The sequence below is a fragment of the Oxyura jamaicensis genome, chromosome 13 (assembly GCF_011077185.1).
Source record: "Oxyura jamaicensis isolate SHBP4307 breed ruddy duck chromosome 13, BPBGC_Ojam_1.0, whole genome shotgun sequence".
NCBI lineage: Eukaryota > Metazoa > Chordata > Aves > Anseriformes > Anatidae > Oxyura > Oxyura jamaicensis.
The window spans coordinates 10,378,983-10,403,863 of record NC_048905.1 but is presented as its reverse complement, the minus strand read 5'-3'; the positions used below and the strand labels follow the sequence as shown (position 1 = coordinate 10,403,863).

The following is a 24,881-nucleotide window of genomic DNA, read 5'->3' as shown; positions in this document are numbered from 1 at the left end:
CCGTGCCCCGCTGTACCGGGCCGTGCCCCGCTGTACCGGGCCGTGCCGGGCCGCCCCAGCCGCTTTCTGCCCCGCAGAGCAAGAAGCACGCCAACAAGGTGCGGCGGTACCTGTCCATCCACGGCGAGGAGGAGCTGGCGCCTGGCAAGAGGCTGAAGGTGGACGCCAAGCAGGTGAGGCAACGCGCCCAGCCCAGCGGGTCTGTGGCAGCGGGTCTCAGCTAAACGCTGCCGGGTGACCCGTGTGCCTGTGTGAGCGAAGGAAGAAAGCGGTCCTGGAAAGGGCGCTGTGCTCCTGTGGCTGTGCCTTGTCGCGGTGAGTACGGTTCCCGTCGCCTTTTTCACGTAAAGGAATGCACGCTGCCTTTTACTGAAAGCCTGCTTGTGAACTACACAAAAACCAGGGTAAACGGGAGCAGAAAACATGAGGATAATAAAGTCAGGAATATCGTCGCACCTGCATAACACTTAATTTCATTACAAGTGAGTTTCAGGGTTCACAGCTCACCAGACTTCTCCTTCTGGCACAACTCTGTTTTTACTTGTTTCAGTTTCTTCAGCCAGTGGTTGGAGCCTGTTGGTCAGCGAGAGGAGCGCATTCCACGCTGCCATCTGTCTGCCCCGTGACTCATTTGGGAAACAGATTCTCCTTTTATGATTGCTTCAGCTTTAATCCCTAACCCTCAAACATTTGTAGCGGGGGTGGAGGGGGGGGATAAAGGAGGATGCCTTCACACATGGTGTGAGGCTTAGAAATGACTGCTGCTGCCTGCTCAGCTAGCATCGTGTTGCCGATGACCCAGCTGATGGTGGTGTTGGTGTTGCGTAGCTCACACCTCGTGGAGAGCAGCAGGCTGGCTGGTCAGTCCTGGCAGCCCTGGGGTTAACCTTGTCCTCAGCCCATGCAGGCCAGGACAGCTCCTCTACCTAGAGCGGGTCACTAAGATGACAGAGAAGCAACCTGAAGCAGGAATGCTGTCCGGTCCCTGAGTGCTGCACCGTGCAACTCTTGTACAGTCCAATTTCCAACTTCTGAGTGCCTCTGATTATCTTGTTCTGTTAAATGCCTCAGCGTTCTTTCTTGTAACAAGAAGGCTGAGCAAGATGACTTCCGGAGGTGCCTTCCAACCTCAGCCGTCCTGTGATTCTGTGTGCAGGAGAGCAAGCAGGAAGGCAGCAACGGGGAGGACAGGAACAAGTGCTGCCCCATCTGTAACATGACCTTTTCCTCCCCGGCCGTGGCAACGTCTCACTACCTGGGGAAGACGCACGCCAAGAACGTGAAGCAGCAGTCCCCCAAAGCAGAAGGTATGGCTGTCCGCAGCGCCTTCACGCGGTAAGGTGCCAGCTAGAAAAACGCTGCCCGTAGTGATTCTGGGAAGTGTCGTTGGGCCCCCGGTGTGAGCCGTTGTGGGTCTGTGCACCTGTGAAGCGAGGAAAGCCAGCAGCACACCTCCAGAGACTGCTGCCTCTCAGCAGCTTGCTTGGTAGGCTGGCATTGACTAAAAGCGGCACGTTTGGGGTGGTTTTTTATTTCTTGTTTGGGTGAAGTGAAGCTTTCAGCAGAGCTGTGCCCGTCCTTGTATGGAAGGAACAGGACAGAGCTGTTTTCCAGGGAAAGCTGTAGAAGTAGCTGTCACGGGGTGTGGTGCTTGCTAAAAGCTTAAGGAAACCAAAGTGGCCTGCGCGCCGCCTGTGAGGTGAATTGGGCAGGGCTGCTCAGCTGTAAAGGTGCAGCTCCCGTGGCTCAGGGACTTTGGAGCTGCAGATAGCTGGGGGCTGGGGATGCATAGCTGGGAAATTTGGGGCCGTGCTTGTCCTGACCTGCTTTGGCCGTGGTGTCTGCCACAGCCTGCTCTGCAGACTGCACGGCTAAGGCAGGCCTCGGGCATGAGAGGAACCTTGGGGAGGGGTGGCTGGACACGGGAGCAGTCTGGTGCGTGCCTGCTGCTTGGTGTGAGAGGAGCTCCTGGGTGTTTAGAAAGCTCCTCCCGGGTGTTCAGTGCCCCTACGGGGAATTGTCTTAGCACACGCCCGGAGCATTAGGGGAGGAGGTAGGGGCGACATCAGTTTGTCTAGTTCTTACGTTCTCTGCCTTGGTTTGCTTTTGGGGTGTTTGTCTAACGCATGTCTTGGGGAAATAAAATGACTTCTGCATCTGAGTTCTGTGACTGACCACGAGTTTGGACTCACCCTACAGACGTAGCGCCCCCACAGAAGCATCCTGCTGCCCTCCCCACCTCCACCGTGTCTTCTAACGAAGAGAACAAGGACATTACTGACCCAGACAAGTTCTGTAGCCTCTGCCATGCCACGTTCAACAACCCCCTTATGGCGAAACAGCATTACGTAGGCAAGAAGCACAGGAAGCAAGAGACCAAGCACAAGCTGATGGCACACTACGGCCGAACCCCTGATGCGCCGGCGGCGTCCTTCATGGGTGAGTTCTCAGCAGGCGAATAAATGGTCGCAGGGCAGGGTGGGAGGGCAGCGCTGTGTGTCTGACGGGTCTCTGCATGACAGTCCGTGTGGAGGGAGCGGGGAGAATTGCTCTTGGTCTCGCAGGGTCTTGATGATGCACTGGAAGATGGATTTGGTTGATAGCGTAACCCCCTGGCAGCAGGAATGGTTTTAGACTGTAGCAGCTTGTGGCAAGCTCTGGGTTGTGTTTTTGCGGTGTTGTCTAATCGGGTACGTGTCCTTCTTATTCTCTGTGCGGATAATCCAGGGATTTTGGCCAGTGCTGTTTCTAGCTAGGTGGATTGCATCCAAAATGGAAAGATAAAAGTGGCATTTGATGCTTAAAAAATGCCTTCAGAGGGGACTAGCCAAAGAAGGAAGAAATAGGTTTTACTGCACCTGCTGCTTCAAAGCACATGAAAGCCAGAGAGATTTCTCCCTGAATGCTTTCTGCCTCTGTGTGGGCACTTCATCTGATGAACTAATGCAACTCTCCAGAGCAAGCAGGAATGTGGAAAAAATTGAGCTATTAAGGAGGAACTTCAGGCAGACAGTTGAAACTCATTTGGTTTGTGTTCTGTTCCCTGCGAGTACTCCTGCCTGATGAAAGCCTTGGAGCCCAGTGAGAGCATCAGGAGCTCGCAGTGAGCTCCCTTGCTCCTCCCAGCAGCCTTCTGTTGGAGCAGGAAGTCTGGTACCTGCCGGATGCCTAAAGTACACGAGAAGCAGACAGATCACCTTAAAATCTTCTTCAAGAGCTTCTTTCTCTGTCATAAAATGCCTGTAAGCAGAAGATTAATTACTCTAATTCTTTGTGGGCCACCTTTAGCTACTGGTAGCACTTAGGAGAAACGAGGCTCAATTACCCAAGTAATATTCTCTCCCACATTGTGCAGTCATGTGGGAGATGGAAAAGGTGCTTCGTAACTCGTGTTATTCATCTGTCCTTTACCTAATTAACGGAGCCTCATCAATGCTTCCATGTTGTTGTGACTCAGGCTCTGACCGGGTCAGGTGCCCCAGCCCAGGCTGGGTAAGTGGGCAGTGCTGTTGGCTGTGATTGATGTCCTCTGCGAAGTCCTCACCAAGCTGGAGCGTCTACACCCACACCTCCATGGCCCTTCAGCTGTTCCAGGCAAGGTTTGGGAGCCGCAGCTGTAATGTCAGGCTGCTCTGAGGTGCTGGGCTGCAGTCAGGGACGTGTTTCCCTGGTGCTAACAGCCGCACCGAGCTGCCGCGCCAGCACGGTTCTCCCCAGAACGAGCCTCTTGTTCCTCTCTTGGAGACCTGAGCTCAGATGTTGACCTACACTTCTGTGAAGACTTTTTATTCTAAGCACGTGCTGTCCCTGAACGAGCCCTTGTTGGGCTCTGCGTGGCAGCAGGTGAAGGTGTGTCCTTCACAGCGCAACGCCCAGATGCTTGTCTGCCTGAAGTCCCTCTGGGACCATCAGTGTAGGGTGCGGGGGCACGGTGCGAAGCACTCCGTACGCACCTCATTGTCAGATTCTCAAGAGAGATCTCGACCTGGGTTGTGCAGGGAGGTGGGCGTGAGGGCTGGAACAGCTCCTGTGGGTGGCCCTTCACATCCAAGCCTGGCTGCCTGGGGAGGTGAATGGCCCCCTGCAGTCTGAGGCCTCCGAGGTGCAGCAGCCGGGGGGGGGAAGTGTCTGCCGCACCGTGTGCTGTGTGTCTCACGCAGTGAGAGCTCTGCACCCCTACGGTGAACGTCCCCGTTCCCCTTAGGGAAGTTTTCTTTGTGAGACCCCAAGGCAAAGCCCTTCTCAGGAGAGCCTGAGGTCAGGAGCGCCTAATGCCCTGGGGCCAAGTGCCAGGATTTTCCCCTCTTAGAGGCTTCTGTGGTGAACTCCGCTGCCGTGTTTGCTTGTTTACTATCTGTGACCTCCAGAACTTTGTGTAACGTGACAGCTCCAGCTGGAATCAAAGCCATTGATCGGTCTGGTACAGCTATTGTTGGAGTTTGTTTTTTTCAGCTAACTGATACACCGACTGTAACTAAACTGCTTGCGGACAGAGCTCGATATTCTCAACTGGCACTGCAGCAAGGCTTAGCAGAACGCTGCACTGTGGAACCTGATGTTGTGTATAATCTCCTCTGACTGCTTTTTTGTTCTTGGTATTATTACTGAAACGTGTCGAGCTTACAGATTACGTATCTCCCTTGTTTTCTGTTATGAGACAAACAGATCAGCAGGAGTGGGCATTTGGGGAGGAAAAAAGTGGAGTTGCAGAGGCAGTGTGACATCAGGTTTGGTCTGCTAGTGGTATGTTTTCACCTCGTCTGGTACTGTGAACGAGTTACAGGGAAGGTGTGTTTGTCTTTGTAGATAACAAACCCGGGTTCTGCCCGGGGAAGGCCTGCTGGCTTAGTGCCTCCCTCCTATCACTAACCAGGGCCTGACCAGTATCTGGTGGGGTACTTGGGTGCTGCGACCTCCCTGTCTGGTCAGCCATTGACTTGCTACTTGTCTTTGCTTAGCGGCCGTTTAAGGCCTCAGTGACTGATTATCTTGTGTGTGCCTCAGGCCCCGTGTTGTTGGCTAGCTGTGTGTTAACGCTGATGTCTGTTTCAGCTGGGAAGGGCTACCCCTGCAACACGTGTAACATAGTTCTGAACTCCATAGAGCAGTACCAGGCCCACATCAGTGGCTTCAAACACAAGAACCAGTAAGTAACCTTCCCCTTAACTGTGCTTCCGCCCTTGCTGAAACAATGTTTTAGATACACCTTAAATGCCGTTCTGCTTGTGAGCCAGCTTGAAGTCCACAAGCAGACCGAGACAATTTGTGCAAGCTTGTGCTGTTTGTCCTGAAGCCAGCCCACGAGGGTAGGTTTACATCCCCGCAGCCGCTTCGGCAGCTCCCCCTGCAGACAGCTGGGGGATGCTGCTGGAGTAGAAGCGCCCTTCAGCGGTGTTCGGTTCTCCGTGGTTCAGGTCAGCATGGATCTTTGCAGTGAGTGCATCAAGCCCGGCGCTTGTTAAACGCTGTTTCTGTAAGAACCAAGATTTTAATTTAATTAAAGACTGGCTTAGTGGAAATCCACTTGCCATTCTAGTCTTAAAGTCACTTTTTTAAGACCTGGCGTGTAGTCAGCGTGCTCCAGAAACCCAGGCTACATTGCTGATCTCATTGTACAGCTGGTAAGTTAAATAGTGGCATCCCCTGCATGTTATTCATCTCTAAAATTTCGGCTGCTAGACAAATGATTAATACCAAATGTACTTGCTCTGGACACTGACAAAGTTCTGCTCTCTAATTTCAGTGCCTCACCTTAAAGAGGGTCAATAATGGGCCCCTGTTGGTTACGCAGCTTAAAGAACGAGGCCTTAGGAAACCCTACCTGGAGTGGTGATAGACTCCTAGCTAGGTTTCCCAGAGAGGCTAGGAGGAAAACTGGGATCTTTTGTCATATATCTGTGGAATAACAGCCCCATTGCACCCCGGAGTACTTGATTGGAAGACGTAAGCTCTGCCTGTCCCCCTGTGGAAGTTTTGACTCTTGGACAGCGCAGCAGGATGAGCGAACGGCAACACCTAGCCTGAATTTATCCTGTTGTAGAAACACTGAAGATGTTCCCCATGCACACGCATAGCTGTTCCCTTTAAGGACAGGGATGTTGTTCCAGTTCTTCCAGCCAAACAGCTCCCTTTCAGAAAGCTGCTTCTGGATTTAGCTGCTAAACGCTGTTCCAGGCCAGCTTCTGCAGGCTGGAAAGAGCCAGGATACTTGCCTTGTAGTGGAAGCACTTAACGGTCCTTGAGCCGTGCAGTAGCTAATTCTGCCATGCTAAAGGTGTCTGTTTACACACAGAGTAAGGAAGCACTTGGAAGCTTTCCTGGCAAGCGGTTGACTTGTCTGTAGTAGGTTGTTACTCCGCTGACAGCCGTGCTTGCTGAGCAGTGATGGCAGCTGACAGATTTCTGAGTGATTCTGACACTGTTTCCTTTCCCTTTTCTCTTCCTCTCGCTCCGTTGGACGTCCAGGATGCCAGGAGCGGTGCCGGTTGTAGGACCCTTCCCCCCCCCAGCAGTACGTCCGGGAAGAGTCGACTGCCCCAGGAGGCTACAGTTATTTCAGCCAAGACTTCTAGAGCAAGCTGCAGCACTGTTCTTGGAGTTGTGTTGGTGGCCCAAGAACGCACATCCTTTGCCAGCCCACAATGGTTTCATTATCCCTCTGGATAAGCAAAGCCCTGCCCTCCTGTATGCACCCGTTGAGCAGAACGGGGACTGAATCTGTCCGAAAAAGGATCCAGCTGGAAGAGACTTGGTAGACAGCAAATACTTCACTCCCTTAGAGTAGTTTTCATTGTGTAATTGCTTCCTGTGAAGGTGGGTGCGGTGCGAGAGGAAGTGTGTATCTGGTACAAGGAGGGTCTGGCAACAGGCTGGCAACGGCCACCTCCTCCCTCACCAGAGCAAGCGGTGGATTCCTGCACCTGGAAGGCCAGCAGCCCGTGCTCAGAGGTGTCTCTTGCTGGAGGAGAACTCCTAGATCACAGCAAGCAGCGCTTACGCGGCACGGATGGGGACGCTGCGCGGGTTGCCTGGCTGTTTACAGGCCCCAAATGAGAAGTGGCAGCGTCGCATCCTGCCACGCCTCCTCTGGGCAGGTTTGTGTGCAGATTTTCACGAGCCGCTGATTGCCATTAGAGCCTTTCACAGCACTGCAGCCGTTGGTTCTGGAGCTCTGTTGTTTAGGTGTCTAACGAGTCGTCGTGATTTCTGGTGTACAGCTTGCCGCCGGTGGGAGCGGGGGCTGAGAGAGGAGCTGGAGCTCCTGGCTCTGCAGACAGCTCAGCCCTCCGCTCTGAGGATTTCCGTGTGGAAGGAAGGAACTGTTTAGCCTGGTTTCCTATGGAAACAGGTGTATGCGATGATTCACCACGTGTGTCTTCACCCCCTGTAACTTAAACCAATTGCAGCCAAACCTGGCCGTGGTGGCGATCTCCAGGAGCTGAACGCGATCAGCAGCCGAAGGTTGAGCAGAGCGAGTTCGCCTCACGTGCAGGCCCTGACAGGGTTTAAGTGCAGCGTTTTCCCTACTGCCAGCAAAATACTGTGGGGAAAGGGAATTTCAAGAAAAAAAAAGAGAGGAATTGAATCTAGATACAGTAGAAGACCGTAACATAACTTGGTCAAATTGTTAGCTGACTAAAAACCTCCAAATCCTCTGGAAACCTGCCTTCGTTAGTCCTTCATTAGACACTCCTTGCCCAGCCCCGCTCCTCCAAGCTCCTACATGCTGGTACCAGCCTGGAGAGGGACGTTGTGTATTCCAAACCCGGGAATTAAGACTGATGGTCTCTTCATGGTGCTAATGTACTAGGTCTGTTAGAAAAGCCCCCGGAAGGAAGGGCAGGCATCTGAGACTGCTGTGCATTTTGGATGAGTTCTTTAGATGTTTTGTCCTTGAGCTAAGGCATTGTCTGTGCTTCGCCAGCCCACCACGAGCGCCATGTGTGTCGGGCTGGCCTCGTGTTCGGTGCCAGCGCTCCGAGTCAGACGCTCCGCAGCTTCGTCCCGGCGTCGGTGCCTCTGTGGAGCTGAAACTTTGCTAGCCCGCAGCAAGCACCCTGTTGTTTTCCTTCCCTGGGACAGAAGGACGTGGATCTGGCCCCTCCTGGGGCTCCGTGGGGCTGGCAGAGCGCTGGGGACGCGCTGTGCGGCCAGGGTGGGCTGAGCGGAGCCGCTGCCTCCCGCAGCAGCAGCTGTGGGGCAGGCTGGGGCCCTGCGCTCCCCGCGCTGCGTTCCAGGGGGAGCAGCTGCCGCCCTCGCGAGGCCGAGAGCCAGGCCGTGGAGGCACTTCCAAAATCCAGCGTGCGCCGGTCAGGTTAAGCAAGGAGAGAGAGCTGGTTGCTGATCTCCGAACTTGGAGCGAGCGCCTTCCCCTCCCCGCTCGAGGCTGTGCGCGAGCTTTGTTTGCCTTCACCCTGCGCGGAATCTGCCATCTTCCCTTAGGACAGGCTCCTGCTGGTCTGGGTTCGCCTCCCCGATGTTTTCCACTCTTGTTCTACTGCTGAGGTCTGACCTTAGCCTCCTGCCTGAGAGGGAGTCGCTTTTAAACCTCGCAGGCTGATCGACGAGCAGAAAATTGCGACGAGCTGAAGGAAGCATTGTGTGCCGGGTAGCACTGGATGGCCTCCAACGCCGATCTCCGCTGCTTAGCTGTCGTCTCGCCGTGTGAATGCAGGTCCCTGCTAGATGTGCTGTGCGTTGACACCACGAGGGATCCATTTCCAGCACTGCCCAGTCTGGTGTGTCGCTGCGCTGTCTGTGTACCGACAGTTTTGCCTCCCCCTGTACACGATGTTTATGTATCTGCTGTTTCCCTGAGGTGAAGCTCTCCAAATAGAGTGTTTGTTACTACTGCTGGCTGCTGTCTCTCTGCAGTGGCCCTTCCTGTTTTGTTTTGTTTTGCCATACTTCAGCCACCAGGACGCGCACACCTTTGAAATCCTTGGGAGGGGTGGGAGGTTTGTGTTCCCAGCCGCCCTCCTCAAGGCTCTGCTGTTGTCCCGAGGCCCCTGAGGTCTGCACAGAGCCAGTAAGTGCCTTCCTCTGTGCTCCTCTGGCCAGTCAGCGTGGCCTGGAGCACGCCAGTGTCACCGAGGGGAAGACAGGACAGTCCGGCCCCGGATCCTGCTGGCACCCCTGCAGGCTGTTGTGCTGCTTGCGTTGAAAACATCCGTGACAGCCACGGGGCACGGGGCCTTTTTCCGGCCCTCCCGTGGCAGCGCAGCAGCAGGGCGATGGCAAAGCCTCCTCCCTCTGCTCGCACCCCTCACCGCAGGGGGCTGTGCTCGCTGCCTTGACACAGGCACCGGAGCTGAGGCAGCCCCAGAACTGCTGCCTGTGGACCTCAGGGCATGCACAGGGGCAGAGCAGCACAACCTTCAGCTTCACGCCCTGCCTGCAGCGCGGGGCAGCGGGCTCGGCTCCCCGGGCCTGCCTGTGCTGGTCCCCCGTGGGCAGGGTTGTGACGGAGCGCGGGGACGGTGTCCCCAGGCACAGCGCAGGCCTTGTGCTGGCGCTGTCCCCAGCCACGGGGCAGTGCAGGGAGGGACGGGCTGCGTCTGCCTGCTGCAGGGCACGGCTCGGCTCTGCCGGGGCGGTGTGGCGGCAGCTGCCAGCCTGTCCCTTGCTGACCCCGTCCCCTCCTCGCAGCGGGGACGTGGTGTTTTCGCAGCTCCCGGCCTTCCTGTGGGTGCAGGCGCTCCCCGAGGCAGGTGCAGGGTAGGAGGAGGACGTGGGGCTGCCTCCGTCCCGTTCCCATGCTCTGATGGTTGAACCAGAGGGGTGCCAAAATCACAGGTGGCCTGGCCCCGCTGGCTGTGCGCTGCCCCAGCTGCCCGTCAGGCTGCTCCAGGGGGGCCCAGCAGCCTCGCTCCCCCCGCAGCCCCCAGCTGGTGGCTGTGCTCAGCCAGCTGTGCCTCCCTCTGGCTCCATCCTGCTGCCAGGGCTGGCTGCCACGCTCCAGCCCTCCCCTCCTGCCCTGCTCCCTGCACCGCAGCACCCGGGGGCACCCTGCAGCGCGAGGGGACGGCAGCTGGGGCCAGGGCCCTCTGCGTGCCAGGAGAAGCTGAACCCGGAGCGCGGCCGTTCCCCCACACCGCTGCTGCTGCCAGCGTGCTTCCTGCCCAGGGCCCCTGCGGGCAGCACCTGGCCGTGCCGGGGCTCCGGCTGCCCGCCACGGGCCGAGCCCAAGCGCCTTCCGTGCTGGCAGGCAGGCGCGGGGCACGGAGCCACCCCAGCCACATCCCCACGGAAGCGCCGCCGTCCCCTGCCTGTGCCCAAGCCAGCTCCTTGGAGCCTGCCGGTCTGCGCAGCCGGCTCGTCCCCCAGCACGTGGGGCTGGAACCCCAGTCCCCCCTCACCGGGGGGGGGAACGCAGCCCCCCGTCTGCAGCCCTAACCGCTGCCCTCCCCTGTGGCCCCGCTGTCTCCAGCAAGTAAATCAGGTGCAGATGTGGAGGCAGGGCCGGGCGCCTGCTTGCCATTAGGGGCTGGGAGCGTGGGGGTGGCCCCGCTGCTGCCTCGCGGCACCCCGCTGTGGCCGTGTTGCTCGTGGGATGAGCATCCCGTGCCTCGCGGGGGGCAGAGCTGGTGGGAACCTGGAGGAACCCTGTGGGACCTGGAGGCCTGGTTTGCTCAGCCCACGGACGGGCAGCAGCTCCTTGCCTGGTGCCTGGGGTGTGCAGCGTGCTGCAGGGGAGCAGCGCCCATCCCCACCCACGTACCCCATCCCTGCGCCTGGCACGGCTGCACCCAGGGGCGGGCATCTCACCGCTTGCCCTGTGCCGTGGGGTGCTCCCTGCTCGCCCCGGCAGGGGCACGGTGCCCGATGCTGTGGGTGCTGCAGTGCCGGGCCGGGGGCTCACCTGGGGCACCACGTCCCTCCCCGGCAGCCCCTGCGGCAGGCCCCGCGTTCTCGCCTCCCCAAAGGGAGCAGCGGGTTCATGTTTGCAAAGTTCTGCCTGGTTAAACCTTAACCGGGCTGGGTTGCTCCATCCGTCCCTCCCTGCGGGAGATAAGGATCAGCAGGATCCCAGCGGGACCGTGCTCGGCTCCTGCTGCGGAGTGGGCAGAGGGATGTGGGGGAGCGGAGGGATGCGGCCGGGCTGGGCACGGAGGCTGAGCTCCTGTCCTGGCCCCGGCTCTGCAGGGCAGGCTGCAGGGCTGGGACCCCGTGTCCCACCCCGCCGTGCCCTGCGCGTGGCCAGCAGCAGCGAGGTGGCTCCTGGCAAGGCTGGAGCAGGACCTGGCCCCGCCGGAGCTCCCTGCCCAGCTCGGCTGATAAGAGGCTGCGGGTTGTGGCCGGGGCCATGAAGCTGCCGTGTGCCGAGGCCAGCGGGGCTGGAGGGACCGGGAGCCTTTGCACCAGGACGGCCTGGGGCTGGCGTGTGCCCGCCGTGTGCTCGCACGGCCCCGCTCCCTCGGCATCCCGACCCCATGCACATACGGGGTGCTGGGACTGGGGAGCCTGCGCCCCAAACAACGGCCGTTCAGGAGAGGCCAAGAGAAACTTCCAGGAGGAAAGAGCCCCCCGGGCTCCGGCCCCCCCCAGGAGCCACCGGCCGCGCGCGCTCATGCTGGCCGCAGGTGCGACCGCAGCAGGAACGGCGGCGAGCGCTGGGGCCAGGCACAAGGGGCGGCTGTGTTCCCGCAGCCCCGGCTGCCTTCCAAGAGCAATATTGTTGGCACCAGGCAGGCTCCCAGCGCCGGCAGCGCATACACGGGCCTTTCATGAGGGGAGCAGGGATGATTTACTGCCTGGAGGAAGGGGCAGGGGTGGGAGGATGGAGCCCCCTGCGCCCAGCCCCTCGTGCGTGCTCGCTGCCGCGGGGCCCCGCACACGAGCGAGGCCGTGGGTCCGGCTCGGTGCAGGCAAACAGCAAATATCTCCTGGGTCAGGTTTGGGGCGGAGTGGGTCCCCCTGCCCCATTTTCACTGTGCCCACCACCCACCTCTGGGCACCCCCTCCCCGGGCACCCTGCCGTGTCCAGGCTCCCGTGCTCTGCAGCGCGGTGCCCAGGGGAACACGATCCCCTTGCGGTGCTGCGGCTGACGGGAGCAGCCTGGGGAGCAAAGGGGGGTGCAGGGGCAGGGCTGCCCCCATGGCACGGGGAGCCGGTGCTGGCACAATCCCCCCTTGTTGAGCTGCTGGCGTGGCAGAGGCCGTGGCGGTGCTGCCGGAGGCGAGCAGCAGGCGGTGGGCCATGCTGCCGTGAAGGGCTTTTTGTTTGCCTTCAGTTGCTGTTATAAATCAAGCGAGGCAGCCCGAGCCCCCAGCCCCGCAGCAGGGAGGGGAGCAGCTCCCTGCCGCCCGCAGCCCGTGCCCCCCCCCACCCGCTCTCTGCGGGGATGCTCAGCATGGCACGGGGCGAGCTGCCAGCGCGGGTCCCCTCGTCCTGCTCCTGTCTGCCCGCCCTGCTCTGTCCCTACTGCAGGGACTTGGCCCTTGGGGTTTAGGGTCTCTGTGCCCATCCCAGGCCGTGGCTTCCATGGGCTCCCGGCTCTCCTCCAGCATTCCCAGCACTGGGAACGATCCCCTCCCACGCTCGCCCCGATCTCCCCTGGGGCTCCAGGGTTTCGTGCATCCATCCGCTGGGATCTGCTGCCCCCAGCCCAACCACACCCCAGCGCGCAGACCTGCCCCGAGCTGGGCTGCCTGGTGCTGCCGGCTCCGCTTCGCCGAGGATTTCCGTGTTCTCCCAGTTCAGATTTGGTTTCGGTTCGAATCGAGCTGAACCCAACATTTTTCCCGTGCTTCCGGCACGCCGCAAGCTCTGCGGAGGCGGCTGCTGCCCCGTGAAATCGATGTTCCCGTCCGCTCCGCGTGCCGGCAGGAATGCACCGCGCCGAACAGCTGCCGGGGGCCGCGGGGGCTGCTCCGTGCTCCTCTGCACCCCGGGCTGGGGGCAGCACCCCAGGAGGGGAGCAGCATGGGGTGGGTGACACCGCGGGTGACCATGGCACTGCACAGCCCTCGTGCGACCCCACCTCGTGCCACGCTCGCCGTTCTCATGTGCCGGAGCCGTGCCCTGGCCTCATGGCCCCATGGGATGGTGGGGACAGGGGGGGACGGGGGTGGCCGTGCCCTGCTCACAGCAGCACGGGGTTTGGGGCAGCACAACCCCACACCGAGCTGTGAACCCCACAGCCAGCCTGCAGCTGCGGGAGGGCTCCGGGAACCGGGTCCCCGTTACCGGCAGGGGATGGAGGAGGTGGCTGGGACTTGCCCTCGGTGCCCGGGGTTCCCCCCGGGGATCCCCGGGCGTGCAGCGGGGGGGGTCCGGGAGGTGTTTATGGGCCGGATTAGGGCCGCCCGGGGCCCGGCTCGCAGCCCCGCGGTGTTTTTACGACGGGGCCTTATGGGCTCCTAATGGGGGTCACGCACGGCCGCTTTATGGCCCCGGCAGCGATAAGGCGGCGGCTAATTGCGGCGGTACCAATTAGCCCGCGGGTGCGCTGCCCTGCTGCCGGGAACGGCGCCCGGCAACGCTCGGGCACGGCTCGGGCTCGGTCCCGGGCTCGGTCCCGGGGGCGGGGCGGGGTCGGGGCCGCCCGCGGCGCGGTGTAACCCGAGCGCCGCCCTACAAAGTGCCCGCGCCCGCGGCGGCGGCAGAGCGCGGCCAGGGCGGCGGCGGAGCCAGCTCCAGGCCGGGGGCCGCCATGGGGACGGGGCGCTGAGCCCGGCTCGGCTCGGCTCGGCTCGGCACGGCCCCGGAGGCGGCGGACTTTGCCCGGGTCCTTCCCGCACCGCGCGGGCGGCTCCGCCGAGGGAGCCGCTCACGGCCGGTAACGCCGCGACCCCCCCCATCCTTCCCCACCGCCCCCATCCCTCCCCCGCCCCCCCACCCCATCCCTCCCCGACCCCCCCATCCCTCCCCGTCTCCCCATCCGCGGGGCGCTGAGCCCGGGACCTCTCCCCGCGCCCCCCGGTCCCGCCGTCCCCTCCCCTTCCCCACGGGGTTAAGGCTACGGGCAGGGTCCCCCTTCCCCTTTTTCCCAGCCCCCCTCCCCAGGTCCCCAAACCCCCACAAGGTCCCTGCCGTCGCGGGGATTTGCCCTGCCCCGGTCCGTCGCGCCGTGCCGTCGGGGCTCCGCGCAGCCGCCCCGTCCCTTGCCGGGTCCGGGCGCGGCCCGGCTCCTCCCGGGGGCGCGCAGCCCCCTGACCGCGCTGCCGCTGCCTTGCAGGAGGCCGGCACGATGCGGCCGCTCTGGCACGTCCTGGCCGGGCTGCTGCTGGCGGCTCGGCCCGCCGCCTCCCGCCGCGGGGCGATGGAGACAGGTACGGGGCCGGAGGGAGGAGGGGGGGGAATTGGGGAGAGGGGGCTTTGGGGTTGGGGTCCTGCCTTTGGCTCCGGCACCCCGCTGAGAGCCCCGCTCTGCTCGTCCCTGCCCGCCGGTGGTGGGCTCGAACGGGTGCTGGGAGGCACCTCGCACCCAGTGCGACGGGGGTGGGATTTGCAGCCGTGCTGGGGGGGTTCTGGATCGGGGAGGCTGCTTTTTGTGGTCTTTGCGTGTTGGCTCGGTGTTGGCTCGGGCCCCAAGGCCCACAGCGTGCGGGCAGCCCGCTGGGGCGGCCGGGGTTGGTGCAGCAGCGGTCAGGCGTTGCGGAGCGGGTGGATGTGCACACGTGTGCTGACAGCCGCAGCGCTCGGGGCTCGGGGACGTTGCACGGGACACAGGCAGGGGCTGCGGGGCTTCGGGTCCTGGCATCTCCTCTGCTTTGGGTCCCTGCATCGCCGCTCCGACACTGTGCTGGGGGACAGCAAGGGCTGTCTGCGCTAGGGTCTGCTCCAGGCAGGCTCCGGGTTTAGAACAGAACAGAACAATTATTTGGTGCTGGCTTTTCCAGCAGCCCTGCGGGGAGGGTGGCCAGGAGGGTTTGATGCTGAGGGCACCCCCTCCCTTCCCGTTCCCAGCGAGGCAGGATGGGCTTGGGCAGCCTGCACCCGCAGGAGTGGCCCCTCCAAAAGGAGTGTGGCATTGTGTGGCCTTGGACAGGGACACGCCAGTGGCAGGCAGCCGCTGGGGAAGCCTCATCCCCGTGCCCGAGGGCAGAGTCCAGCCCTCGCATGTGTCCGCAGCCGGGCACCGGGCCACGTCGTGCCGTGTGCTCCGTGCACCGGGCGGGTGCGTGGCGGAGCCGTGCTGTCGGGGGGGGAGAGCACCGTGCCTGGCGCTCAGCGCTTCTCTCCTGGGCTGCAGAGCTGTTCGAGAGCCCCTTGCTGGAGTCGGAGGAGGAACATCTCCTGCTGGACCCAGGCAATGTGCTGAAGCTGTACTGCGACGCCAACCACAGCGGTGCCAGCGTGGTCTGGTACAAGGAGTCCAGGCTGCTAGTCCCGGGGGGCCGCGTCCATCTCCAGCAGAGCTTGTTGGAGATCTCCGAGGTCGCCTACGAGGACTCGGGGCTCTACGTGTGCCGGGCACGGGGCACTGGGGAGATCCTGCGCAACTTCACCATCTCCGTCGTGGGTGAGCGCCCAGGGCAGTGCTGGGGGGAGCGCGCCCCCGCTTCCCCGCTCCTGCAGACGGGGGCATCCCTCACAACCTGCCTCCCCTCGCAGACTCGCTGGCGTCGGGCGATGACGACGAAGACAGCGATGGGGACGGTCCCCACGGAGATCGCAGCGAGGAGCCCGTCTACGTGCACAGAGGTGAGTGAGTGCTGCCCTGGGCAGGGCCGTGCCGGGCAGCGCGGTGCTGTGCCGCGCGCCCCGTCCCACGGCACGCCACGTCTGTCCCCAGCGCCGTACTGGACCCACCCGCACCGGATGGACAAGAAGCTGTACGCCGTCCCCGCGGGGAACACCGTCAAGTTTCGCTGCCCGGCCTCGGGCAGCCCCAGCCCCAGCATCCGCTGGTTCAAGAACGGCCGCGAGTTCCGGGGGGAGCACCGCATCGGGGGCATCCGGGTAAGGTCCCCATAACCCCCCCTCTTGGTATTCCACTCAGCAGCAGCTCTGTAGCACTGCCCCCGTTCCTCCCCACCTCTCCTCCCCACCGCAGCTCCGGCACCAGCACTGGAGCCTGGTCATGGAGAGCGTGGTGCCCTCCGACCGCGGCAACTACACCTGCCTGGTGGAGAACAGGTTCGGGAGCATCCGCTACAGCTACCTGCTGGACGTGCTGGGTGAGGGCTCCGCTGGCGGCGCTGCTCCCGGGTGCCTGGGAGCGGGGACACGCTCGGGGGAATGGGGTGGAGGAGCCCGTGCTCGGCTCCTCTCTGCCTGAGCACCCAAGGGACGTGGGGACGAGGCACCAGCCTGGGTCACTGCGGGTCCCGGGGGGGGTTCACACAGCGTGGGGAGGCGGCGGCGTGACCCTGCCGCGGGCCACGTGGGTGATGCTGCTCTGCTGTCCCGGGTGCAGAGAGGTCCCCGCACCGGCCCATCCTGCAGGCAGGGCTCCCGGCCAACACCACCGCCCTGGTGGGCAGCGACGTGGAGTTCTTCTGCAAGGTCTACAGCGACGCCCAGCCCCACATCCAGTGGCTGAAGCACATCGAGGTGAACGGCAGCAGCTACGGCCCCGACGGGGTGCCCTACGTCCAAGTGCTCAAGGTAGCGGCCGGGCCCCCCGGTGCTGACCCCCGGAGGGGTGACGGGGGGCGCACAGAGCCCGTCCCTGCGGGGGGATGCTCAGGGCCCTTCGCTCTGCCCGCAGACCGCGGATATCAACAGCTCGGAGGTGGAGGTGCTGTACCTGCGCAACGTCTCCATGGAGGACGCGGGCGAGTACACCTGCCTGGCGGGGAACTCCATCGGCCTCTCCTACCAGTCGGCCTGGCTCACCGTGCTCCCAGGTAGGGCCGGGGGGGTCGGGGAGCACCGTGAGGCTGCTCAGGGTGAGGGCGGCCCTGGGTGTTGCAGGGACCGCAGGCTGACGGCTCCTCTCCCTCCAGAAGAGGAGCTGGTGCGGGAGGCCGAGGCCCCCGAGGCCAAGTACACGGACATCATCATCTACACGTCGGGCTCGCTGGCCGTGGCCATGGCCGTCATCATCGTGGTGCTGTGCCGGATGCAGACGCAGTCGAGCAAGCAGCCCCTGGAGCCCATGGCAGTCCACAAGCTCTCCAAATTCCCGCTCATCCGGCAGGTGAGGGCCGAGCCGGAGCCTTGGGGGGTCCTCGGTGGGTGACTGGCTGCAGTAGTGCCACCTGCCCCTGTCACACCTTACCCTCCTGACGGCCTCTGCATGAGCCCTGCCCTTGGGGCCGGCCACTGGCCAAGCACGAGGCCGGGCGGCTGAGGTCTCCTGCGCTCTCTCTGCAGTTCTCCCTGGACTCCAGCTCCTCGGGGAAGTCCAGCACGTCCCTGATGCGCGTCACTCGCCTCTCCTCCAGCTGTGCCCCCATGCTGGCGGGGGTGGTGGAGCTGGACCTGCCCCTCGACTCCAAGTGGGAGTTACCCCGGGACAAGTACGGAGCCGCGCGGCGCTGGGGAGGGCTGGGGCTGGCGGTGCCAGCGCTGCGGCTCTGCGCTGACCCCGGCTCTGCCTCTCCCCACCAGGCTGGTGCTGGGCAAGCCCCTGGGAGAAGGCTGCTTCGGCCAGGTGGTGCGGGCAGAGGCGTACGGCATCGACAGGGAGAGGCCGGACAGAGCCGTCACCGTGGCTGTGAAGATGCTCAAAGGTAGGGACGGGGAGGTTCCCCTGCAGCACCCCGGGCACGGGGGCTGTGGCGGTGCCGGGCTGTGGCACCATGCTGGCTGGCACAGTGACACAGCCCCGTGTCCCCAGACAACGCCACCGACAAGGACCTGGCTGACCTCATCTCCGAGATGGAGATGATGAAGCTCATGGACAAGCACAAAAACATCATCAACCTCCTGGGCGTCTGCACGCAGGACGGTGAGGGGGGCCCGGGGCTGGGCGTGGGGCGGGGGCTGCAGGGGGCAGTGGCAGGAAGGGGGCTGGGGGCAGGACGAGGCAGGGACACGAGGGCTGAGCGGAGCGTTCGCCCTTTCCAGGGCCGCTGTACGTGATCGTGGAGTTCGCAGCCAAGGGCAACCTGCGCGAGTACCTCCGCGCCCGGCGCCCTCCCACGCCCGACTACACCTTCGACATCACGGCGCTGCCCGAGGAGCAGCTCTCCTTCAAGGACCTGGTGTCCTGCGTCTACCAGGTGGCCCGCGGCATGGAGTACCTGGAGTCCAAGCGGGTAGGGCTGGCGCCGCCCGCGCGGGGCCGCCGAAAAGAGCGGGGCGGGAGGGATGATGCCCCCAGCTCCAGGGGGTGATGGTGCCACAGGGGGGGCTGGTGGTGCTTTGGGGTGCCATCGGGGGTTCAGGGTGTGCCGGGTGGGGGCTTGCTGAGCTGCAGCTGCCCTCTCACATCTCCTGCGGGCGCCGCTTCCCTCCCGGCAGTGCATCCACCGCGACCTGGCTGCCCGCAACGTGCTGGTCACAGCAGAGAACGTGATGAAAATCGCTGACTTTGGCTTGGCCAGGGACGTCCACGACATCGACTACTACAAGAAAACCAGCAACGTGAGCACGGGGGGGCCTGGGCGAGGGGCAGGGTGAGGGCTGGGGGTCCGGGGCCCCGGCTCAGCAGAGGGTTTGCTCCCGCAGGGCCGCCTGCCCGTGAAGTGGATGGCACCAGAGGCCCTGTTTGACCGCGTCTACACCCATCAGAGCGACGTGTGAGTCCTTGGGCCCGAGCTCTGCCGCGAGGTGTGGGCTGAGGCAGCACCATGGGGCTGTGTTTGTGCTGGAGGGCCCCCATCCTTAGGACAGGGGTGCTCCGGGGGGGGTGGCACCAGCCTGGTGGCAGCCGGGCCCCTCCTGCTGGGGCAGGGTGCAGGGAGGTGTCCGAGCGCCCTTGCCGCGTGTGATCCCAGGTGGTCCTTCGGGATCCTGATGTGGGAGATCTTCACCCTGGGCGGCTCCCCCTACCCCGGCATCCCCGTGGAGGAGCTCTTCAAGCTGCTGAAGGAGGGGCACCGCATGGACCGGCCGTCCAACTGCACCCACGAGCTGTGAGTAGCGGCCGGGGGGTGGGGGGGCAGGCAGGGTGAGCGGTGCCCCCCCGTAATGCACCCTGTCCCCCAGGTACATGCTGATGCGGGAGTGCTGGCACGCCGTGCCCTCGCAGCGCCCCACCTTCAAGCAGCTGGTGGAGGGGCTGGACAAGATCCTGGCGGCCGTCTCGGAGGAGGTGAGTGACGATGAGGATGGTTCGCATGGTGGTGGCGGCGGCGGGGCGGGCGGTGACGGCACGCTGTCTCCCCTGCAGTACCTGGACCTCTCCATGCCCTTCGAGCAGTACTCGCCCTCCTGCGAGGACACCACCAGCACCTGCTCCTCGGACGACTCCGTCTTCACCCACGACCCGCTGCCGCTCGCTCCCTGCCTCTTCACCTACCCCAGCGTGAGGACTTAAGGGCGGGCAGGGCAGGGCGATGCCACGGAGCGGATCCAGGCAGGGCTGATCCCTGCTGCACCCAGCGTGAGCAGCGCAGGGGGTGGCCCCCTCCCCGGGAAATGGGCTCTTTTCCCCCCCGTTTCTGCACAAAGCCTTCAGTCCTGGCCGGGTCCCAGCAATGCAGGGCTGAGAGAGCCTCTGCCTGGTGGGGGGGGCAGGGGGGCACTGCCCCGCGGTGCCCCCAGGGAGCCGGGCTGTGTCCAGTGTTTCGATGGAAGTGTCTCCTGGCAGGAGCCCCGCTGCCTGCCTCTGTACATAGCCATAGAGATGAATATTTATGTACATGGAATATCGACCTGATAAATTATTTTTTTGGAATAGACCCTGGTGCAGTTTCTGGGCTGCTCCCAGGGGCGAGGAGGGCCGGGGAAGGACGCAGGCTGCCGGGGGGCAGTGCCACAGGTGCAGGAAGCAGCGTCCCCACTCCTGTGCCTCCAGCCCCGCTCCGGCACAAAGCGCTGTTGCATCTGTTCCCCATTAGCCACTGTTGCGCTAAGCCACCGTGAACTCCGCTACCAGCATCGCCCTGAAACTGATCCACCAACTGCTGCCGGCTCCCAGGCTGGGAAAGAGCCCCCGGCCCGGCACGCTGGGGACCCCCCCCCCCCAACCTGGGCCAGCTCCGGGACACCAGATAAAAGTGAGTTATGGGCTCTGCGCTGCCTTCTCCTAACCCCAGTGCCCCTGCGAGTGAGGTTTGGGGGCTTCAGCCCCAGGCCCCGCTCTCCGGTGCCTGCTCTGCCCCACGGCACCCAGCTCGGCTCTGCAGGGAGCGGGGGCTGCAGCTGTCTCGCCCCCTCCTGCCAGCCTGCTCCCTGGGTCTAGGGTTTCACCTCGTCTCCTCCGCTCCAGCAAGGGCTGGGCTTTGCAGGGCCGTTAGCCCCGGGATCTGGTTTCCTTCCCCAGCTCCCAGCTGCAGGCGCAGCTCCAGCGGTGGGGAGCAGCCCCCCCCCAGCCTGCAAGGTGGCTCTCGGGGAGCAACGGGGACATGTGGGGCAGGAACCAGGGACTCGGTGCGGATGGAAAGCGGTCCCTTTGTCTCGCCCCTGCTGTGCGACCTGGTGGCGTTTCAGCCACCTTTGGCAAGCTCCTGGGGCTGTTCCTGGGGGAGCAGAGCCTGCCCTACCCCATACCTGCTTGCAGAGCTGCCCCAGGGCCCCCTCCTCTCATGCAGCCCCTGCAGTGCTGCCAGGAGCAGCCCAGCCCTGCAGCATGCCCGCAGCTCTCCCAGCCCCTCGCCCCGGGGCCCTGTTCCTCCTCTCCCCTGGGCAGAGCCCCCCGGGGCCTGCAGACCACCAGCAGGTGTGAAACCTGCCCCGTCCCCGCTGCCTCCCTGCCCCGGAGAAGGATCCCAGCTGTCTGCTAATGTGCCAGAACCAATGCATTTATCACAGCCCTGAATGGGGCATTCACACGCTGGAGGGCAAACTGCCCGGGCTGGCTGCCCCCCACCCCCCGGCCCTGGGGGAGCCAGCCCTGGGTAAACCCGGACCCGTGGGTGCCTGGGGACAGGGCTGTGCGGGGGTCTGTGCCCTGGTTACTTCCTTAGCACTTCCCTGGAAAATGGAGCGGTGGCCGATTGCAAAGGAGGGATGGGGAGGAGGATTCATCGACCCCTAATGGCACGTGGGGGGACCTCGCACCCCCTGTGCCCAGGGCTTGGGGTGGGACGGGGGCAGCAAGGTGTGGGTGCAACCCCACGGGGCCTCGCTCCCTTCCCGCTCGCTGAGCTCACGAGGTGAGTGTGCATCCTTGCAGCCCGTGCACGCGTGCCAGCAGCCACCTGGTGATGGCTTTGGGGCCGCCAGCAATGCTTTTGGGGTCCTAGCGGTGCCTGGCGCTGTGCCCGTTCTGCTTGGGGCTGCCCCGTCCCTGGACACCCGAGCGTCCCGTCATGGTGCCGGTGGAGCAGAGCGGGCTCAGCAGCGGGGCAGGGGCAGCAGCACGGGGCTGTGCCGGGGCACGGGGCAGTGGAGGCGTCCCGGGGCATCCCGCAGCCCCGCAACAACTGGAGGCGGTTTTATTGTTTAACATTCCTGGTGTTTTCTGTCAGGGCTGAACCAATTGTCCTTAATCCGCCAGGCTCTGCTGGCCAAACAAGTGTGGCTGAGCCACCGGCATCCTGTCCCCACGAACAGGCCCCTTTTGTGAGGGGGATTTAGCGTGTAGCCCAGTAAATCCCGCTGGTTTCCTGAGGCACCGTTCCCACACGCCATCCCCCAGCCGCTGTGCGGGGCCGGAGCCGCCTCCTGCGGGTCCCCGGGGGTCCTGGGGTCCCTCTCGGCCCCCTCCCCGCTCCGGTGGCCGTGGGGCGGGATGGGGGCGAGCGCCGGGGGCAGGAGCAGCGACCCCAGTTCCTCATTCCAGCCCCTTACTGGAGATGCTTCCCTTAACGACCGGCTGTTGTAGGGCCGGGAGGTGCCCTTGTCTTTTTTTTCCCCTAAACAAAAGCTCTGGGATTTTATCTTGGGGGAGAATCTGCCTTTTATGGGATGCAGATAGCCTCTGCCCGCGGGGGGGGTTGCCCCCCCCCCCCCCCCCCATTCCTGTGCCTCCTGCCCTCTGGGCACCGCCGGGCAGCGAAGGGGACGGGCAGAGCCCCCGGGGGGCAGGGGAAGGGCCCACGGGGACCCACGCATGACGGCCTCTTCCCGTGGAGAGCCGAGACAAGCGGCTGTTTCCCCCCTGGACACCCGCACGGACCCGAGCCCCCACCTCGGCGTCCCCCGAGCCCCCGCTCTCTCCTTCCCACGCCCCCCACCCGTGCCCCCCCCGTCCCGCTGCGCTCCCCGGGCCGGTGGCGGTGCGGGGAAGCCGGGCTGCGAGCCCCATCTCCTGGCCGGCCGCGGCAGCTCCGCACCGGGCGGGCAGCGCCGGGAGCCCCCCCCCCGGCCCCCCTCGCCCGCACCCCCCGGCTCATAGGACCGGGACGAACCCGGCTGGAAGGACGGGCGGGGGGCTTGGGACGTGGCTTCCCACCCACACCGGGCTCCGACAGGGGTGGCAGCACCTGAAGGCTGGGGGGGGCTGGAAGTCTCCCAGAGCAAACCCATGTATTGGGGCACCCCCCCGGGCTGTGCCCCAACTAGGGGCTGCATGGGGGCACGGAGCTGGAACCCCATCGCCATGCCTTAGCATATGGGGGGGGGGGCCATCCTGTGCCACCCCGCCACTGCCCTCTCCATGGGTCCCTGTCCCCCCGTGCCCAGCACCTGGCTCTGGGGGTCTTGCTTCCCCACCCCCCCGCCCAATATCGTGGGGTCGCCCCAGCCAAGGTTTTGGGGCACGGCGCCCGGCGAGCAGCAGATGCGTGCGGCTCTGCCCGCCTGCCTGCGCGGTGCCGCCGGCACGCAACGGGGCTGAGCCCAGTCCGCGGCCCCGCTTCCATCCCCGGTGGTTTCCCGAGCTTCTTCCCCACAGGGGAAAGGGGCCTCCGGGCAGGATGCTCCCCTCTCCTCTCCTCCTCTGCTTCCTTCCTCCCCCGGCCGGGCCAGCCCTCCGCCTGCCCGCCGCAGCGCCTTAACCCTTTCGCCCGCGCTCGCCGGCCATGCGCCAGCCCCGCGGCCCCGGCCCTTTGTGCTGGGCCTTGCGCTGCTCCCCGGGGCCCCGCGCCCCCCGGCCTCCATCCCACCCCACCGTCCTCTGCAGGAGCCTCTCCAGGCATCCCCCCGGGATCGGGCAGCTGCGGCTCAGCCGCCTGCTCCCGAGGGCCGCTTGGCCTTGGCGGCGGTGCGGGAAGCCGAGCGGGTGAAGCCGGCTAACGGGGAGGCCCCACGGGGGAGGCCGTACCAGGGAGGCCGTACCGGGGAGGCCTCACCGCGCTCCCCGCCGGGCCGCAGACAAAGCCCCGTGCGGCCGCAGCCCCTGCGCCACACATCCAGGCGGCAGCACCGCGGCCCCGGTGCCATTTGCCGGCTCCGCGGCTGGAAGAGAGGAGCCGGGAGGGGGCCTTGCTGCGGGGGTGGCGGCATGGCCGGAGCAGGATCGAGCCGTGGCGGCCCTGTCCCTGCTCACCACCGTGGCGGCAGCCCCACGGATGTGGGGACGGATCGGGAGGGCTGCTCTGGGTGCTGGGGCTGTGGGTGTGGGGCTGGGGATGTGCCCCCAGGCACTTGGGCAATGCTGCCCGGGGACTTCAGCCCCCGCCCACCAGCGTCCCGTGGGGCGAGGTGGTGGCCGCGCTGCGTGGCCGTGAGCTCAGCCCCCAGCACGTGGCTCGGGCATGTGGGGGGCACGGGGAAGGTGCTGGGGCTGCGAGGTGCCCTGCCCGCGGCCCCCACTCTTCCCCAGTCAACCAGTGCTATAACCAGCGTGAGAGGAGCTGGCGATGGCCGGGGGCCTGCAGGCGGCCCCCATTTTGTGGGGACACTCCTCAACCTTGTCCCTGCACCACGGCAGCCCTGGCTCACCGGGCGCCGCGGTGCTAAGGAAGGCTGCGGGGCCACGGGCTGCTCCCGGTGCTCTCATCCTGCACCGAGCCCTGCCCGCCCCCGGGGGGGTTCTAAATAAAACCGCCTGCTTTACTTCAGGACGGAAACGCACGTGACAGGTCTGAGCAGGAAGGAGGGAAAGTCGGCTCCCAGGGCCCCGCGTGCCGAGGGTGCGGCTGCCGCGGGCTGGGCCGCCCCGAGGGAGCCGGGTGGTGCAGGATCGCTCCCTGCAGCGCGGCGCTGCCCCGCCGGCACGGGCTGGATGTCCGCACAGCAGCGGGCACGGTGCAGGCCCAGCTCCCACGCAGCGCCGAGGCCGGCCAAGCCCCACGGCGGGACGTCGGCGGTACAAACAACCACGAGCCGAGCCTCCGGCCGTGGCGCTTCCTGCCAAGTCACTCCACCCTCCGTGGGTGTGCTGGAGCGAGACCCAGCGCCGCGGCCTCGCCACGGCGATGTGCCAAAGCGGGGACACCGGGCTGGGGGCCTCGGCGTGGCACCGATGGGGACGGGGCGGCTGCAGCGGGACGGTGCCCGCTGGGACGCGGGCGCCACAGAGGGAACCACATGCCCAAGGGCCAGCAGCGAGCGTGGGCGGGGAGGAGGCCGGGCGTGAGGCCGGGTGCGAGGCCGGGCCGCATCCTGCCGCCATGCCCGCGCTGCGGGTCGGCATTCGTTTGCTGTGGTTTATTTGCGGCAGGGCGTTATTTGCAGCGGGGCGCTACTACTTGCACCAGGGCATTATCTGCACCAGGGGTGGCCGCACCTCAGCCCGGCGGGGAGCCAGGCCGGGCAGCGAGCGTGCCCGGAGGCTGCCGGTGTCCCCGGGGCACCCTCGGGGAAGGAAGCCCCGAACGGCCCCGGCCGGCCGGGAGGGCACCGCGGGCCCCCCCCCCCTCGCGGCACCCAGCCTCCCTCCCGGCACCCCGGGGGGGGGGGGCGGCCGGGCCCTGCCCCCAGCCCGGCCCGGGCAGCACCGCCCCGGTGCCCCCCGCCGTGCCGCTGCCCCCCGCCGTGCCGCCGCCACCCCCCC

At 64.7% G+C, this 24,881-nt stretch overlaps 2 protein-coding genes and 1 long non-coding RNA gene across 8 annotated transcripts in view; 2 read left to right on the top strand and 1 right to left on the bottom strand.

The window, feature by feature from the left end:
• Positions 1-7,572, top strand: part of ZNF346 (zinc finger protein 346) — an 8,127-nt gene extending 555 nt beyond the window's left edge. The window contains 6 exon segments of the mRNA XM_035338514.1: positions 78-173; positions 1,157-1,307; positions 2,200-2,439; positions 5,053-5,146; positions 6,466-6,499; positions 6,501-7,572. Coding sequence (XP_035194405.1) covers positions 78-173; positions 1,157-1,307; positions 2,200-2,439; positions 5,053-5,146; positions 6,466-6,499; positions 6,501-6,572 — 687 coding nt within the window. The 3' untranslated portion in view covers positions 6,573-7,572.
• LOC118173714 lies at positions 3,783-4,307 on the bottom strand. The gene is made up of 2 exons (XR_004754362.1): positions 4,138-4,307; positions 3,783-4,015 (listed from the first exon to the last, which is right to left on the bottom strand). It is a non-coding gene; the product is annotated as an uncharacterized LOC118173714 (long non-coding RNA).
• Positions 7,573-11,856: 4,284 nt separating the features above from the next.
• On the top strand, positions 11,857-19,740 carry FGFR4 (fibroblast growth factor receptor 4). Of its 6 annotated transcripts, none has more exons than XM_035338481.1 (18): positions 11,857-11,861; positions 14,181-14,274; positions 15,198-15,467; positions 15,560-15,649; positions 15,741-15,907; positions 16,002-16,125; positions 16,365-16,555; positions 16,659-16,797; positions 16,897-17,090; positions 17,267-17,412; positions 17,504-17,625; positions 17,733-17,843; positions 17,963-18,153; positions 18,359-18,481; positions 18,566-18,636; positions 18,835-18,972; positions 19,046-19,151; positions 19,230-19,740. In XM_035338481.1, the coding sequence occupies exons 2-18, from the start codon at positions 14,193-14,195 to the stop codon at positions 19,374-19,376; spliced, it is 2,412 nt and encodes an 803-aa protein (XP_035194372.1). In that variant the 5' UTR covers positions 11,857-11,861; positions 14,181-14,192; the 3' UTR covers positions 19,377-19,740. The 6 variants fall into 6 exon arrangements, with proteins under 6 accessions (XP_035194372.1, XP_035194368.1, XP_035194366.1 ...); XM_035338477.1 differs by lacking the exon at positions 11,857-11,861 and adding an exon at positions 13,550-13,688; XM_035338475.1 differs by lacking the exon at positions 11,857-11,861 and adding an exon at positions 13,555-13,698.
• Positions 19,741-24,881: the final 5,141 nt, after the last annotated feature.